The sequence below is a fragment of the Onychostruthus taczanowskii genome, unplaced genomic scaffold (assembly GCF_017590055.1).
Source record: "Onychostruthus taczanowskii isolate IOZ18803 unplaced genomic scaffold, ASM1759005v1 scaffold86, whole genome shotgun sequence".
NCBI classification, from domain to species: domain Eukaryota; kingdom Metazoa; phylum Chordata; class Aves; order Passeriformes; family Passeridae; genus Onychostruthus; species Onychostruthus taczanowskii.
This window is the reverse complement of record NW_024506552.1, coordinates 696,915-713,744: the sequence shown is the minus strand read 5'-3', so window position 1 is coordinate 713,744 and position 16,830 is coordinate 696,915. Positions and strand designations below refer to the sequence as shown.

Below are 16,830 nucleotides of genomic sequence, written 5' to 3'. Positions count from 1 at the left end.
AGATCACATGAGCTGCTGCCACATGAGCCTCCTTGTGCCCCCTCATCCCAGAGCTGGATCCCAAGAGGCTCTCCTACCACACCCCAAGCTGGGTGTCCCTGTGAGTGCAGCACAAACCCCCCCAATACCCATTTTGAGCCTTTTCCAAGGGAACAGGATCAATAGGCCACAGGGTAGGCCACTACCAGCCTCAGAACATGGGTGCCCAGGGATGTGGGATGCCCAGGGCCATGGGGTGCCCCCATTCGGTGGAAGCCACAAGGGGTTGCAGACAAGCCAGGTCAGCCGTATTTATTGAGAACAGTTGTGGAGGGATAAAAATATTTCCACTACTCTATAAGAATTTATAAACCTATACTCTCTGATCCGTTAATAAACGCCTCTAGGACCGTCATGCCAGGGGAGGGGCTTCTGTAAGAAAATAGCGAGATTAAAAAAAGGAAAGCGCTAAATATTCCCTGCAGGGCCCTGCCGGGGGGGCCCTGCCCACGGGGGCCACGGGACCCCCGCTGGCACGGGGACACGGGGGCACAGGCCGAGTGCTGCCCTGGCACCCTGCAGCCCCAAGCCCCGAGCCCCAGCCGGGCACAGCCCCTGCCAGCCACGTCCCACCCGGGGGACCCCAGCTCAGGGGCCCTGATGGCGACAAGACATCCCCACAGCAGCCAGCTCCCACTGCTCCCAGTCCTGCCTGCACCCTCACCATCCCCTGCGGGCTTTCCTGGACCCAGGAGGGGTTTGAATCCTTCTCCCCAGGGATGCTGCAAGAGGCGGCCAGGGCTCACCCTGGGGACACACAGTGGGGCTCTGCAGGAAGCAACACAGCTGGGAACATCCTTGGGGACACAGGGACACTACACAGAGCCCTGCAGGGTGGTGACATGGCTGGGGACATCCCAGGGGCACACACAGATGCAACATAGCTCTGTGGGAAAGCAACACAGATGGGGACAGTCTGAGGAGGGGGGAGAAGCTGCAGTGCTCTGTAGGGCAGCAACACCAACCAGGGCACGGTGGGGAGCATGGGGACGTGGGGGACATGGGGACACGCAGCAGCGCTTCGCTGGGAAGCAGCACAGATGGGTACATCCTTGGAGAATACACGGGGCTGCTGTGCCAAAAAGCAGCAGGGACAGGGACATCCTGGGCATACAGGACACCACAGAAAAGCAAGTGGCAGCAGGGGCTGAAATTCCAGCCAGGGCCGGTGCTGTTGCCATGGGGTGAGAGGTGCCACGGGCAGAGGACACTCATTATTGCTTTACAGGGCCAACATCACGGCAGGCTGGGGGTGCCCAACCTCTGATTTGGGGTTCAAGGGATTTTCCCTGGCGACATTGATTCCCCAGTGCTCCTTGTGCCACAGCCCTGCTGTCACTCAATGGGGACAGGGTGAGGACACAGGGCTGGACACTGACAAGCTTCTGTCCCCCTGCACTGGTGCTGGCATAGAGCAGGATAGTCACTGTCCCTTGGCTGTCCATCCCCTCTGTCCCCTGTGGTTCCCAGGAGCTGCTGTCCCTCCATGCCAGCCAAGGGCAGGGGAACAGCCCTGTCCCCCACAGCAGCTGGGGCCTTTGGGGGGCTGGCACCAGTGCCCCCCTTTCCTCTTCTCTTAAGCCAGGGCCAAGCTGAGCATAAAGAATGTAAGCAGGGAGCCCAGGGTGACACGGGGACAAGGGACACACTGTGGGAACCAGGCTGGCCAGGGCCCTCCCCAGAGCTGTGGAGAAATGGGAAACCAAAGCTTGGGGGACCAAGCTGTCCCCAGTGAGTGGAGAGGAGTGGGGCAGGAGGCCCCAGGTTGGGTGCCCTGTCCCTCGCTGTCCCCCCGTGTCCCCTCGCTGTGCCCGGTGTCCCCGCGGGCGCTGGCTGGTTGGATAAGGCGATGCCGCAGCTTAAGGTGGTGGGTGGGCGTTGGTACCGAGTCTGGCAGCGGGGCCGGGCGGGTGGAGCGTGATGTAAACATTTCTGATCGGGGCCAGGAGGAGGAGGAGGGGGGACGGGCTAGTGCGAGTCCTTCATCTGCTTCTGGATCTTCTGGAGCATCTCCTGCATCCGCCGCAGCTGGAAGGGAGCAGAGCCAGGATTGTGGATGGTGCCAAGCCCCAGCCACGCAGCTCTCCCGCAAATGGACCTCGGGCTGAGCATCCCAGACAAACTGGGATCGGCAGCAGCTAGGGAGGGGGAGGGGGGGACCCGTGGATACACTTCCAGACCCTGCTGGTTGGAGTAGCAGCCGCCGGGATGCTGCAGGAAGGGTGGCTCCCAACGGCTGTGCCGTCGCCGGGGCAGGAGGGAGTGGGGACGGAGGTCTGGGGCTCAGCCCGCCGCACACTCACCTCCTCATCCTTCTCCCGGATGAGCTTCTCCGTCTCCACGTCCGGCACCGGGGGGATCACGGGGATGGGGAAGTCTGTCCCGCTCTCCCGGGTCAGCTTGCTGTGGGCAGAGAGAGGAGGTGAAGGTGCTGCCCCAGCCCCCCAGGGACATTCCCCCGTGGATTACCCAAACCCTGCACGTCCCCAGCAGCCCCTGCACAGCCCCCGGGCCCCATGGCCACCATCAGAGTGGTTTTTTCCAAGCAAGGGAGATGTGAGTGGCCCCCAAATCTCAGCACCCCCAACCTGCCGTGTACCAGCCAAGGGGGGACCCAGGGACTTCCTCCACACCCTCCCATTTTGGGGAGAATCCCACTGGGGTTGGGCTCTCCATGGGCAGTATTTTCCCTGCTGCTTTAAAACATCAAAACCTCGGCATCTCCCCTCTGTCCCCTGGCCTCAGGATGGGCTCTCTAGGCACTCGACTGCCCTGCCAGCCCCAGGGATGCCCCACACCCTTTTCCCGAGCTCTGCTCCCATTCAAGCCCATTCCTGCCGGAGAGAGCAGCGAGCATCCCCCTGAGGCCGCGCCACCGGGCAGGACCCGGGCCAGCCCAGCCGATGGCTTCCCCATGGGCCCGGCACCGGGAGGGACCAGCCCTCCACCCGTCCCTGTGGATGCCACGTGCCACCCCAGCGGGTGACAAGGCTGGGACACCAACGGCGGCTGGCAGGGTCACGCGTGCTGCCACGTGCCATCACCACATGCCACGGCCAGCGCGGCCCCTCCGGGCAAAGGGGTGATGGACACGGCTGGGGCACGGGCGGGACGGGCCAGGCCTGCCCGAGCAGGACGGGCCATCCCTGTCCTGAGCAGAACGGGCCATCTCTGTCCCGAGCAGGACGGGCCATCCCTGTCTGGGGCAGGACGGGCCATCCCTGTCCTGGGCAGGACGGGCCATCCCTGTTCCGGGCAGGACGGGCCATCCCTGTTCCGGGCAGGACGGGCCATCCCTGTCCTGGGCAGGACGGGCCATCCCTGTCCGGGGCAGGACGGGCCATCCCTGTCCTGGGCAGGACGGGCCATCCCTGTCTGGGGCAGGACGGGCCATCCCTGTCCTGGGCAGGACGGGCCATCCCTGTCGGAGCAGGACGGACCATCCCTGCCCGCGGGGTCCCGCTGTGCCGGGGGCTGGGCCAGCGCCAGGGCCGGGGTTTGGCTGCCTCGGGAGCCGCTTTGGAAGGCGCTGCCGTTGTCTCAGCTTTGGCCGTGGGGGACGTGGGGAGCACGTGGAGCTCCTGCCAGCCCCGGCAGTTACACGGAGCTGGAGCCGAACAGCAGCAATGTGTTGAGCAGCAAAAGCTCTCAGCACCCCAAAATCACATCTCTGGGAGGGCAGCACGATGGGGGCTCAGTGCCACCAAACAGGGACACATCCCCCAAAGCTGGGTGAGCCGGGGTGACACCACCAGCACACAGCGTCCTTTGGCACCCCAAGGGCAGCTTGTGTGGGACAAGAGTGGGTGGCCACAGAGCCAGAGTGGATGGCCACAGATCCGGCTCACCCCGAGGGCAGCTGGCTGGGCTTGCTAGGGCACAGAAGGACCAAGACAGCGTTGGGTACCAACAAGCACTTTTATAGAGGGGCCAGGGGGTGGCAGGGCGAGCAGGGCGAGGCCCAGCGCGGGCCCCGCCGGTCCCGGCTCAGTCGGCAGAGCTGTCCCCGCAGCACAGCCTCAGCACGGAGGGATGGCTCCTGCCCCGGGGCACACAGGGAGAGACACTTAGAGGTGCCTAGAGAGGTGCCTATAGCCACTGCCAGCCCCCCACAGCACAGCTCCACTGCCCCGGGACCCACAGAGCCTCCACTCGCTCCCACACTGCTCTGACCCCCAGCTGGAAGGTCCCAGCGGAGGTCCTGCTTGTGGGGGCTCTCTCAGCACCTCGGGGTGGCTAAAGTGGATGTGGGTGCCGTGAATTCGGCTGATCCACGAGCAGAGCCCCAGCACTGGCTTTTGTTGGGCTCCTGCTCTGGTGCCGGAGCCTGCAAGGATGCAGGGGCCCCCTCCCTGTTGGAGCATCCCCCCACAGCCAGCCCCAGGGGGATGCAGGATCCCCCTTGGTGCTGAAGCATCCCCCGAGACAGACCCAGCCCAGAGGGGACACACGGTCCCCCTTGCTGCCAGAGCACACCCCTGGCCCCAGCCCCAGCCCTGGGGGCACATGGGGTCCCCCTCACTGCTAGAACATGCCCCTTAAACCAGCCCCACCTCTGGGGAGATGCAGGGTCCCCCTGGCTACCAGGGCATCCCCCCAGCCACCCCAGGGGCACAGGGGTGGAGTATCCCAGCTAAGACAGACCCAGCCTCGGGGTTTGCAGGGCCCCCTCACTGCCGGAGCATCCCCAGGCACTCCCAGTCCAAGGGCACAGGAGGGGCCCTTCACCACCAGGGGCTGCCCAGCACGGCCCCACGCACAGCCCTGACCTGTCAACACCACCACTTGCAGTGGCTGGGGTCACCCCAAAGAGAGGAGCCCCCCGACCCGGCCCAGCCCGTACTTGCGGTTGCGCTCCTTGACCACCATGCGGGTCATGCTCTGGATGCACTGCGTGCGGTAGTTCTCGTAGTGCGTCTCCCGTGTCACGTCCTTCAGGTCCTGCATGTGCGTCCTCACCAGCATCGTCCGCAGCTTCACGAAGTCGCAGTGGGACGGGTTCTCCACTGCGGGGGACGCGGGGTCAGGGGCCACAGCCTGTCCCAGCCCGGGGCTGTGACGGGCGCGCCGTGTCCCTGTCCCCAAAGGCCGGGGGCCGCCGGGGGTGGCCCAGCGTTACCTTCCACGATGCCCCAGGGGTAGAGGCGCCCACGGACGCGCCGGCCCTTGGCCTCCACCACCGTGTTGCTGCCGATAACAGCGAAGGGGATGCTCTCCTGCAAGGGCAGGGGGATCAGCAGGGCCCTGCCATGACCCCCACCCACCAGGACCCGCATCCCTCCACACGCCCTCCTCAGCTGTGTCCAGCACCCATTTGCCAAGATATTCCAAAGGCCCGGCTGTGGAGAGCCCAGTGGGACAGCAGAGGTCGTGGCATGGGTTTTCCCACCCAAGTCCCATCCCACCGAGCTGCAGGTGTCACGCATGAGATCTTGGTGACATGTCTGGGTACTGAGATATGTGCCAGCCCCTCCATGCTGGAGAGCTTGTGTGGCCCCAAAGAGTCCTGCAGGTACCCCAGGGTGACATGTCCTCCTGGCCACAGGGCTCTTCCTCTCCAGTGATGGAGCTGGAAGAGCCAGACCCACCTTCAGTGCCTGGTCCTGCAGCTTGAACTCCTCATCCTCGTCCGAGTCACACTCAGGGAATTGGTAGATGCGGATGCCATAGTGGTCGATCTCCTCCCGGATCTGGAGACAAACAGCTCCCTGAGGGCAGGGCTCTGGCCTCGGGAAGGGTGTGGGAGGCACCACACAGGGCCAATGGCCCCCAAAAGCCTGGTCCCACCAGACCAGATGTCATGGACACCCCCCAGTCCTTCCAACCCCCAGGTGAGCCCTGGGCAGATGCATCCTTGATGGCCATGGGGGCAGCATGGTCCTCTACAGTGCTTCAAGCCTAGAAAATGCTCCAGGGCAAATTCCAGGCAGGAGATGGATGGAGACCCCAGGGCAGCCCCATGCCCGGGGACCTGCTGGGACAGCTCCCAGCTGGCCCACGTCCCCTCACCTTGTTCTTCATGCGCTCCACCTCAGCGGGGGTCAGGGTGTCAGCCTTGGCCAGCACGGGCACGATGTTCACGCGCTGGTGCAGAGCTCTCATGAACTCCACGTCCAGGGGCCGGAGCCTGCGGGGGGAGTCTGGTGAGCCCCGTCCCACCGAGCCCCTGCCCCGCCTCCCGGCAGCGCGGGCAGGGCTGCCCGTACCCGTGGCCGAAGGGCGAGATGAAGTAGATACAGCAGTGCACTCGGTTGTCCTGGATGTTTTTCCGGTTGAGGCCACTTTCGTCACGGAAATACTGCTCGAACTGCTGGTCGATGTAGTCGGCCACTGGCTTCCAGCTGCAGGGACAACGAGGTGACACCGAGTCCTCTGTGAGACCCCCTGCTCTCTGTGGACCCCCAGCTCAGTACCTCCATGTCTCAGCACCTAAGCCCATTGAACCATGGGCATCCCACCCATCATGGGGTGTCTGCCCTGGGGAGACCCCCACCCCATGGCACTCAGCATCCCACCCACGCTGGGGACAGTCCCCACCCCATGGCACTCACCACTCGGTGTTGTTGACGGCGTCCCCGAAGCCTGGCGTGTCCACGATGGTCAGGCGCAGCTTGACCCCCTTCTCCTCGATGTCCACCACGTGCTTGGTGATCTCCACCGTCTGCGTGATGCGCTCTGTGAGGAGGGACACACATCACCAGGGGGGACACGAGGGAGGGTGGCAGTTACACGGGGACATGCTGCAACTCCCAAGTGTCATCCCCACCCTGGGAGCTGGGTGACCCAGCTGGATCAGCCCCGACACGCCATGCTCCAGACCAGGAGAGGATGCTCCATGCTGTGGTCCCCACATCCCCATGGATGGTCACCCATCCCTTGGTGGCTGTGCCACTGCCACCCCAGGACCACTATCAAGGTCACCCATCCCTTGGTGGCTGTGCCACCCCATCATAGGGGTCTGCTGGGGCTGGGCCTTGCTGCAGGACCCCACAGCTCCAGACTGCACATGCACCTTCACCCCAGGACCCTCCATGTCCCTGCATCCCCAAGGATGCTCCTGCTGCATTGTGTGTTTTGGCTTTCACTCCAAGCAACGGAAACAAATCAAACAAACCTCTTGAACTCCTGGGGATCTGGGCAAGTTTGGGCCATTTTAATTCAAAAACTGGCTGCAGATGAACTGGCACTGTGCCCCATGCCCTGACTGTCCCCAGCCTCCCAGAAAAGCTGTGGCTCCAGCCAATCCCCAACAAGCCAGGACTTGTTTTCCCCGTGGAAATAAAGTCCCCATGGGGGGTCCCCATCTTGTCCAGAGGGGGTCCCCACTGCCTCAGAGCAGTCCCCAGTGCCAGTGACAGCACATGTCGTTTCAGGGGCAGGGAGAGGGGCTGCAGGCCACAGGAGCATCTCTGGGCTCTGCACTGCCCAGGTCACCCAGGACACCCCTCTGGGCCATGACTGTCCCCCTGACCTTCGGCGTTGAGCAGCTTGCGGTCCCTGTACATGTCCGTCAAGAAGAGGCTGTTGACCAGGGTGGACTTGCCCAGCCCAGATTCCCCTGAGAAAGCAGGACAAAGATGAGGGGGGCAGCCAGGATCCCCCCCTCCCCAGCGCAGGGTGTTTGAGATGCAGAGTGGGGTCAGCACCTCCAGGCCAGCTGGACCCCCATACCTGCCACCATGAGGGTGAAGTCAAAGCCCTTCTTCACCGACTTGCGATGCACCTGGTTGGGCAGCGTGGCAAAGCCCACATACTCCTTGTCATCCTGCAGAGGGCAGAGGGGATGTGGGACAGGGACGCTACCAGCCCACCTCCTACCCTGGGAAGACCCCCTTCCCCCGGCCCACAAAGGAATTCCCAGGGTTGGAGTTCCAGGGGATGAGGCCATGCTTGCCCAAAGCCTTTGTGTTCACAAGATGGGAACATCTTCCATCCTACAGCCCCTCGCCCGACGTGTGTCCCTCCCTTCCCAGGGACACATCCTGCACCTCGGAGGAGTCGTAGGGGTCCAGCTGTCCCCAGGGGCTCCGCGGCCGATTGGGGCTGGGGGGCGGGGGGGCGGCGATATGCTGCTGGAAATCCGAGGGCCGGGAGCGGGAGAAAATCCTGGTGTCCCTCTCGTCACTGGCTTCGTCTGGGGGGACCCTGGCCACGCTGCCCAGGGGGTGGCCGGGCTCCCGCCGGCTCTCTGGGGCCTCCACCTTCCGGGAGCTGTCAGCTGCTGGGCAATCCCGCAGGAACTGGGTCAGCTCAGCCTCGTCCGAGTCCTCCTTCAGGAAACGTTTTATCTGGGGACCAAAGGAGGAGGTGACACTGGTGGTGGCAGTGCCAGCCTGATGTGGCACCACCCAGCTCAACCTCACAAGCTCCCAAACCGCAGCAGCCAGACACATGCAGCCTAAAAGGTGGCAGGGATGGGAGGAGAGACGAGACACGGCCACCACAGGGGACGAGCCACCACCCTGGGGACAGCCACGGGTACAGCCATGGGGATGGCAGTGGGGACAGCCGTGGTCCCGTGCACCTCGGGCGCTTACGACTTGCGGCGTAGGGACGGTAACCAGCTCCTGGCGCTCGGGGGGACAGGGGTAGGCACCTTCCCCCTGGGCACCCCGCCGCTCCTCGGGGTCTTCTGGGGCAGCCGCGACGCCCCCGCACCCCATGGCCTGCCAGGAGGACAGGGAGAGGGCCGGGAGGAGGCAGAGACACCAAGAAGAGGTGAAGAGCGATTGGGGGGTGGCCTGAGCGGGGCTGCAGCCGGGCAAAGGCAGAGAGCGGGCAGGGGTCCCCTGGCGCCCATGCCCCCCGCCCGCTGCCCTTTCACGGGGTGTCAGCACAGGGGCCCCCGTCCCCGCATTCCCGGGAGAAAGCCAGGGCAGGGGACCCGGCCCAGAGACATGACCAGGACCCCGACATCTCCTTCCCCTGTCCCTTCCCGGGGAGCGAAGCGCGGGCAGCGAGCGGGGGCTGGGGCTGGGGGGTGGGACAGACACAGCTGCCCCCGAGCTCCTGCCCGTGGGGTGGCGGGGCTGGGACGAGGGACGGGAACGCCGGGATTGGGATGGCTCCACATCCTGTTTACAAGCGCTGGCGGGAGGAGACGCGTTCCCAAGGGCACGTCCGGCAGCGGCTCCCGTGGGACCAAGCCCCGCTGCCAGCAGGCACCAACGTCCCCAAGGTCCCAAGGCAACTGCCAGGCGACCCCAGCCCCAAACGAGAGGCACGCGGGGGCCGGGGGAGCCCGTGACCCTGCGGGCTCCCACTTGGGGGAGTGCTCCCCCAGACCGGGGCCTCGAGGCGAGATCCCTCCATGGGGACACGTGTCCTCCCCTACGCCTTGTCCCCGCTCGCTGGCGGGGCGGGCAGCGGTGCCGGCGGCAAGGCGAGATGCGCGGAATTAGCGGGCTGGAAACAAGGTCAGGGCGCTCGCTGCCCGGGCTGAGCGCTCGCACGCCTGGCCCCGCTCCCGCTGCCCCCGCGGCCACAGCGCCGGGACCACGGGGCCACGCTGGGGGACAGCAGCTGGCCCCATGGCGGGGGCTGCGGGACCCCCATGCTCCCCTCTGCCCCAGCGCGTCCCGAGTGCTCGGTGGGTCTGTGTGACCGCAGCATCCTCTTCCTGCCCGTGACCTGGGGGTCCTTAGTGCCAGCCCCCCGCGCAGCCCGGCCGGGGACTCTCGGGGATGGGAGGTGATGCCACCACCAGCGGCGAGCGCTTCCAGCCCTGCTGCCGCTCCATCCCTCGGGGCTCCAGCCCTTTGGGGCTCGCCCTCGTATCCCACCCCCGGCGAAGCCGATGACTTCGGCAGTGCCGCGGCACCGAGGTTCGCACCGCATCCTTGGGGGTCCTGCAGCAAGTGCAGCCCGGGCAGGGCTGTCTCGGGAACGGAGGATCAGCTGTGGCACCTTCCCGCAGAACCGGGCCGGTCCATGTCCCCCACCCCCTCTGCCCCCTCTCTCGCCCCGCCGGGGACGGGCGCTGCCCCCGTACCTCTTGCCCAGGCTGCAGCTCGGGGCAGGTGGCCATGGCACAGCCAGCGTCGCCCGTGGCCAGCAGAAGATGCCGAGTGGCACCGGCTGCGCCGAGGGCTGGGGAGCAGCATTAGCATAACTCCACCCTGGGCAGGCTCCGCGCCGGGCGCCCGCGGCCCCCAGGAGCCAGACTCGGCCCCTGCGAGGGGCACGGCAGGAGTGAGGGACGCCCGGGTAGAGCTAAACCCAGCTCCTGCCCGGCTGGGGAGGTTTAAAGGAGCAGCCATCGTTGGCCAAGGGAGGTCCTGGGTGGGGGCTGCACGACCACCACCATCACCACCACCAGCATCAGCACCCCTGAGCTGAATGCACAGATTGGCTACAGCCCAGGAGGACACTCAGTCTTTGGAAACACCTCTGTCCCAGGACAAAAATACACTCCATCCCGGGACAAAATTCCCTCCATCCCAGGATAAAATTCCTCTCCATCCCAGTGCACACCACGTCCACTCCCACTGCCCATGCTACCTGGAGCATTCCCCAGCAGGGCTGCACAGCCTCTTTGAGGTCAGAAACCCAGTTTTCCCACACTTTTGTACCTGACACTTAAAGCTTCCCCACATGGCTTTAAGCTCTTGCTCGAGCTGGGCCTGGCTGGGAAGGACCCAGCCCTGGCCTGGGAGAAGCAGGGATACTGCCCACCACTGAGATCTCAGGCAGGATCTCCAGCATTCCTGCCTCGGCTTTTCCGGCTCATCCCTGGGAGGCGAAGGGTTAACAGTGCCCCAGGAGGAGCCGTGGGTGGCAGTCAGGGTTCCCCAGCTGTCACTTCGGGGTCACCAGGGATGGTGATTCACCTTGATGCATGTCGAGATGCATCAGAGCAGCTCAGGCGCGATCCAGGGTCGCTCGGCCACTTTCCCAGCGTCCCAGCCTGCACTCCCGGCAGGAGCAGGGATTTACGGCAGCGAGAGCCCGGGGCTGTGTCGGTGCCCCCGTAAGCAGATTACACACGCGGCTGAGTGCAAGCCGGCCTCACACCCGGGCTGTCAGCGCGGGCCCGCACGCCCAGCCTCGTCCCCGCCTGTCGCTCTGCATCGCACCGTCCCCGCGCGGTGACAGCCCGAGGGCTGCGGCGTGGGGGCACACGGAGGCAGCGGGCAAAGCCTGACCTAGGAAAGCCACCGGCTGCCCCTGAGCATCGTTCCACTGTACCACATTCCCACGGGAGGTGTTTTCCCCGGCAAAGGAAGGGAACATCCCGGCGAGGTGCTGTCCCTACCGCCAGGCTGACAGGCGTTCCCAAGCCCTCTAAAGGTGACACCCAGAATGCCACCCGCGGCACGGCCACTGTGTCACTATGGCTGAGTATCCCAGGCACAAACGCTGTCCCAAAGGCACGAACCCCGCGCAGGAGAAGCTCCCAGTGAAAGCCCAGTGCTGCCAGGATCAGGCAGCTCGCTCCCAGGGAGACAGGACCTGGGCTGTGCCTGCCCGGCCCCACCTCTGGATGCACGGGATGCTCCTGCCGCAGAATCAGGGTAGCCCCAGCTCTGCCATCCCACCCCTCAGCAGCATTCCAGATGGGAAACTGAGTCTCCCGGCAGCTCCAAGAGGAGCAGGGTGCTGGGCACACCAAGGCTGAAGGGGCAGGCTGTGGTGTGGGTCCCTGTTCTGGGCAGGGGGTCATCTTGGGCAGGTGAGCATAGGGGATGAGAGCCACAGCCCTTGGTGCAGCAGCTCCAGTCCCTCTCCCGTAGTTTGAAGGGCCTGTGAGCACCTGAGTGGAGACCCCAGGATGGGACCATGGCTCCCTGTGAGCCAGGACATGACAGCGAGGCCTGTCCAGGCTGGAAACCAGGTGAGATCTCAGCACATGGGGCTGGGCAAGATCTGACCCGCTCAGAACCGGGAGCAGAGACCGGCGGGGGATGTGGGGGNNGGGGGGGGGGAACGACAGTGCTCATGCTGCCTCCGGGCCAGCTGGGAACTGCTTTGGGGACAGAGGGATGTGGCACTGGTGACAGGGGCACCGGCTCTGCCTCTGTGGGTCCTTCTGGAGCACCTCCAGCCCCACCTCACCACACGTGCACGGGTGAGGGAGCCCAGCTGCCCGCGGTCCCCAGCTGTGACTGCTGTCTCCCCCCGATGTTTCCGAGGCTGATGTGTGCATCCCACAGCCACAGTCTGGAGCCTGTCGGGAAGGCGCTCCGTTGCGACACGCTCCGCCAGCCTCTCTGGTTTCACTGCATCCAGCTCCGGAGGAATGTGCCGGGCTGGTTCCCACGGCGGCTGCCGGGGCAGCGCGGCCGCGGCGCTCTCCACCAAGGCCACTTGTCCCCGCAGCCACAAGCCGGTGCCACGCGATCCACGGCCGCAGCCCTCTGTCCTCACCCCCACCCTGGACACAGCCCGAGGTCCCCGCGGAGACGTGGCCAGGCCGGGCGGCTCCTGCGGACCTGCCGCCGCCGCGGAGTGAGGCAGAACGGGAGATGTAGAACAAGCTCCCGCGGGCTGGGAATGCCAGCGGCGGCTCCGGACCTTGCCGGTGAGTACAGAGCCGGCTCCATGCGAGTGACGGTCCCGGCCGAGGGCCCGGCAGGGCTGGCAGTGCCACCAGCGCCGCAGCCCCGGGACCTGCCAAGAGCTGGGAACCGATGCACGGCACGGAGCCGCATCAGAGCGGCTCCCGCTGCCCACGCACGGACACCCGTGGGAGGAGCGCAGGACGGGGGGACACGCAGGTGACGCTCCCGAGCGCTGCCCTCCCGGATGCTCCGGTGAGGGGCTTGTGGCACCCCCGCCTCCCCCGGGGCTGCCGCCCTCCGGGGCCGGGCAGGTGATGCCCCGCCGCCCGTGTTCCCCCCGCGTTCCGCTGCGGCACCGGCGGCCCCGGTCCGCTCCGCCCCCGCGCACCGTCACCTTCACGGAGGGCAGCGGGCTGCGGGAGCGGGCCCGGGCTGCGGGAGCGTGCAGAGCCTGCGGCCAAAGGGCACCGGCACCGGGCACCGGCACCGGCACCGGCGCCCGGCACCGCACTGCACGCGGGTACAGGCAGCGGCGCCAGCGCTCGGCGCCGGCACCGGGACCGAGCAATGTGCACCGAGCACCGGGCACCAGGAGCAGACACCGCACACCGGGCACTGGCACCACGCACTAGGTGCCAGCATCGGGTACCAGCACCGGGCACCAGCATCCAGCCTTGGCATTCGGCTCTGGCATCGATGCCTGGCACCGGCCCCAGGCACTCGCTTTGGCACCGAGACTGGGCACCGGGCACCGGCTCCGGCAGCGCTCACCGGGCACTGGGAGCTGCACAGTGGCACAGGGTGGTGGCACAAGGCACCGAGCACAGGGCTCCAGCATCAGTGCTGGGGCACCAGCACCCGGAACAAGACACTGCAGCAGGGACAGGGTACCAGTACCAGGGACAGGGCACATGCACTGGGTATAGGGCACCAGTACTGGGTGCTGGGCATTGTCAGGACCCGGTGCAGGCAGTGGGTACAAGGCCCCAGCGCCAGTTAGTGGTGCAGGTGAAAGGGAATGGCTTCGGTGACAGTGAGTGACCTCCTGGCAGTGTCACCAGCAGCGGGCATTGCCCTGCAGGTACCAGGTACTGTGCAGGAGGCACTGGCCTCCACACCATCCACTGGCTCTTGGGAGCACTGGGCACCAGTTAGGGCGTGTTGGGTGCTGGGAAAACACCCCAGCACTACACATTCCACAGCACCTGCTGGGTACCAGGGACTGGAGACTCCACTGGGCACGGGTCACCGAATCCCAGTCTCCCAGTGTTCCCTTTGCAAAATCCCAGCCTGCCTTCCCCTCCCGAAGCCCTTCCCGGGGCTGCTGCCGAGCCATCCTACCCCTGCCAGGTGGGCTGGCAAAGGGGCCCAGACAGACACCCAGCTGGCTCTGCCCCTCTCCCCATCCCCATCTCTCCTCAGGGATGGCAGCGCCTTCCGGGGATACCCCCGGCCCCGAGCCCATGTGAGTGGCAGTGGCACGCGGCCGTGTCCCCGTGTCCCTGAGGGCAGAGAGGATGCTGGCACCGCGGGCGGGGTTGCCCGGGGCGCTCATGTTCCGGCCATGAAAGGGGCCAGGGGAGCCTTGGCCGCGGTGGCTGCTCCCCGTGGTGAGCAGCTGGCAGACCTCAGCCCTCCCCAAATTTGAGTCTCCCGGCCCAGCTGCTCCTCAGAACTGTCCTTATCCCACTTCAAACTCATTCCAAGCCAGGGAGCTGGTGAGGTCACATGCATTCCCAGCACATCCCTCTCATGGACTTCTCCTCACTTGCCTCAGTTTCCTTGCCCATGAAAAAAGCCAGTGATGATTCCCCAGGAGAAGACAAATCCAGCCCCAGGCTCTGACCGAAGTTGTGTGACTCCACAGGGACTATCTCAGCTTTGTCCCCAACCTTGTCACCGCCTGGAATCTCTTTCCCTCAGATGTTATAGATCCAGGCTGTGTCCAGATGGCTCTACATTCCCTTTATTCCCATAAATAACCATCACAGGCTCAACACAGCCTCAGAGAGCACCGGTGGCCACCTCGATCCTGTATTCGGGGTGTCCAGGCAGGGATCCTTCTCTCCTGGCACCTCATCTTGGCCGGCTGGGGGGTCCGGGCAGGGGGCAGGTAGGGGCAGGCAGGGGCAGGCAGGTGAGGATGGTTGTTTACATCCCTAATCCCCACAGCCAGCGCTTTCCTCCAGGATTACCGGGGATTAGGGGCTTGGGGGCTCCAGGAGCCCAGCCTGGGCTCTCCCTGCCCTTCAAGGAGCAGCGCCGAGCCCCGCGGGGGTGGGAGGGCACTGCCGGGTGAGCCGGGCGTTCTCAGGCCGGCACTGCCGGGATGAGCTCGGAGTTGTCGACCTGGCCAGGGGGCACAGCCCGGAGCAGCCACCCGCTTGCCACCGCCTCGCTCCGGTAGCCCAGTGCGCATCGAGGCCGGGGAGCTGCAACCTGGGCTTTACACGGAGCATTAAAAGCTGAAGGGATCAGCTGCGGAGCGGGAGGGGACACAGGGGCTGCACCTTCCTGTCTGGGAGATGACGCCAAGGGGAGAGATGGTGACGCCCAGGGAGGGTGGCACAGCTGGAGAGGTCCCCAGGGCTCCCGAGGCACCCCGGGGTCCCCCGGGCCGGCCGCAGCAGCCATCCTATGGCCCGGCCCGCCTGGGAAGTCTCCGCTCGCTACCGGGGCCCGGAGCTCTATAATTACCATGGGAGGCTGAGTTATTTTGGGAAGCGGCTTTGCTGCTGCCAAAGCTTTTATTCCTCCAAACCAAAACAAGATGGAAAGAGCCCAACCCAGGATGCTGCATCCGGCGGGCGTGGGGAGCTTAACCTCCTCGCTGCCTGCCCCGGGGCTGCCGGCTCCCCCTGCCCGCAGCGGCATCGCCCGCACCGAGACAGCGCCTGGGGCTTGGGCTGCCCGGGAGGGTTCGAAGGAGGGTCGGGGGGCAAGGTTTGGGGTCATGGAGACCACAGGGTGTCAGCCAGGCATGGAATGGGGCTGGGGTCAGTACCGTCCTCGTCTGCTGGCACATCCAGAGGCCACGTGTTCGGATGCTTCCCTGCATCTGCCGTGAGAACCTCTATTTTTAGCTCTCCCTTACAACGGGTCCATCTGGGGGCCTTCCCAGCGCGGTGGCTGGGCCGAGGAATGCCATGTGCAGGGAGTGGAGCACCTCACTGCAGTGACACATCCCAAGGGACAAAGCCCCAAGGGTCCATCCCCAAAGCCACCAAGCACAGGCAGAAGTTCTGCTCTCCCCTCTCCAAAGCAGCCAAAGAGATTCCAATCTGGGAATAAACTCATTTTTCACACTGTGGAAAGGACAAGCCACATCAGGCACCCTACAGTGCTCCCCAAGATCTGCTCCAGCACAGGGATGAGGTGGATTGGGGGGTCTGTGCTCAGAGTGGACTCTGAAAACCTGGGGTGTAGCTCCTGCCTTTTGGCCTCTTTCCCTTGGTCTGAGCCCAGAAGGGCTGCCCATGCCTGGGCTGCTCCCTGTGCTTGAGTCTAATAGGGCAGCCAATACCCAAACCCATGGTCTGGGGTCTCCCAAACCCAAAACCCACATGCCAGGGTCCCACAGCTCCCCAGCCCACATACCAGGGTCTCCCCATCCTTGGGCTGTCTCTGCAGGGAGCTCCTGCTCAGAGCATGGGGGCCTGGGAGTTCTAAGGGTCCACATTCCCCAAGTCTGGGCATGGCAGCCCTTGGAGGGGTTTGGACATGGGATGAGCTCTATAGGATGTGTCACAGCAGTGGGGAAGGTGTCACAGCCATCCAAACCCATGAGCCCATGTGGTCCCACCCAAGCCCTGCCCACACAAGGCCCCCTTCCCTCCTTGGACTGAACCTTCCCACAGCTCATCACGTGTCACCAGCTCCCAAATCCCTCCCAAAGGACTCATCAGTCCATGTTGCCCATCCCTGGTCCTGCCTGGGGACCTGGTGGCACTGGAGAATCCAGGAGCACCCACCACTTACCTCCCTCCAGAGCCCCAGTGCGAAGGGGCTGTGCTGGAGCTGGGGGAGGATGGCACTGGGACTGAGGAGAAGCCATTTTTCCCACCAGAAGCAGCTGAGGCTTTCAGGTACCTTCAGCAGTCCTCTCCCAGGTGCCTGTGTCCCCACAGGACCTGGGTCAGGGATGGGCCCCAGGAGGCAGGCAGGGCTGGCAGAGAGTGGCAGGATGGCAGAACCGTATTCCCAGGGCTGTGTTTATAAATGCCACGTTTTTGTGGACCTTTCCAAAACTGCTGGCAAATGAGGTGGGAACTGTTTCCCATGGGATTTTCTT

General features: G+C 65.1%; 1 protein-coding gene across 1 annotated transcript; it reads right to left on the bottom strand.

Moving 5' to 3' along the window:
• Positions 1-265: 265 nt before the first annotated feature.
• Positions 266-15,413, bottom strand: SEPTIN4 (septin 4). The gene is made up of 14 exons (XM_041425017.1): positions 15,363-15,413; positions 12,094-13,167; positions 8,577-8,705; positions 8,028-8,327; positions 7,711-7,804; positions 7,511-7,597; positions 6,591-6,714; positions 6,246-6,380; positions 6,049-6,166; positions 5,628-5,729; positions 5,159-5,255; positions 4,883-5,045; positions 2,343-2,442; positions 266-2,067 (listed from the first exon to the last, which is right to left on the bottom strand). The coding sequence occupies exons 1-14, from the start codon at positions 15,411-15,413 to the stop codon at positions 2,008-2,010; spliced, it is 2,634 nt and encodes an 877-aa protein (XP_041280951.1). The 3' UTR covers positions 266-2,007.
• Between the last annotated feature and the right edge of the window lie 1,417 nt (positions 15,414-16,830).

What these genes read in the sequence shown, in the direction of transcription:
- SEPTIN4 (XM_041425017.1), bottom strand. Translation starts at nt 15,413, where the DNA reads ATGCCGCTGCGGGCAGGGGGAGCCGGCAGCCCCGGGGCAGGCAGCGAG. An exon ending in CCCTCACCCGTGCACGTGTG is followed by an intron (nt 8,706 to 12,093) that starts GTGAGGTGGGGC and finishes TCCTCCTGGCAG; the next exon opens with GCCATGGGGTGCGGGGGCGT. An exon ending in GTCAAGGAGCGCAACCGCAA is followed by an intron (nt 2,443 to 4,882) that starts GTACGGGCTGGG and finishes CTCTGCCCACAG; the next exon opens with CAAGCTGACCCGGGAGAGCG.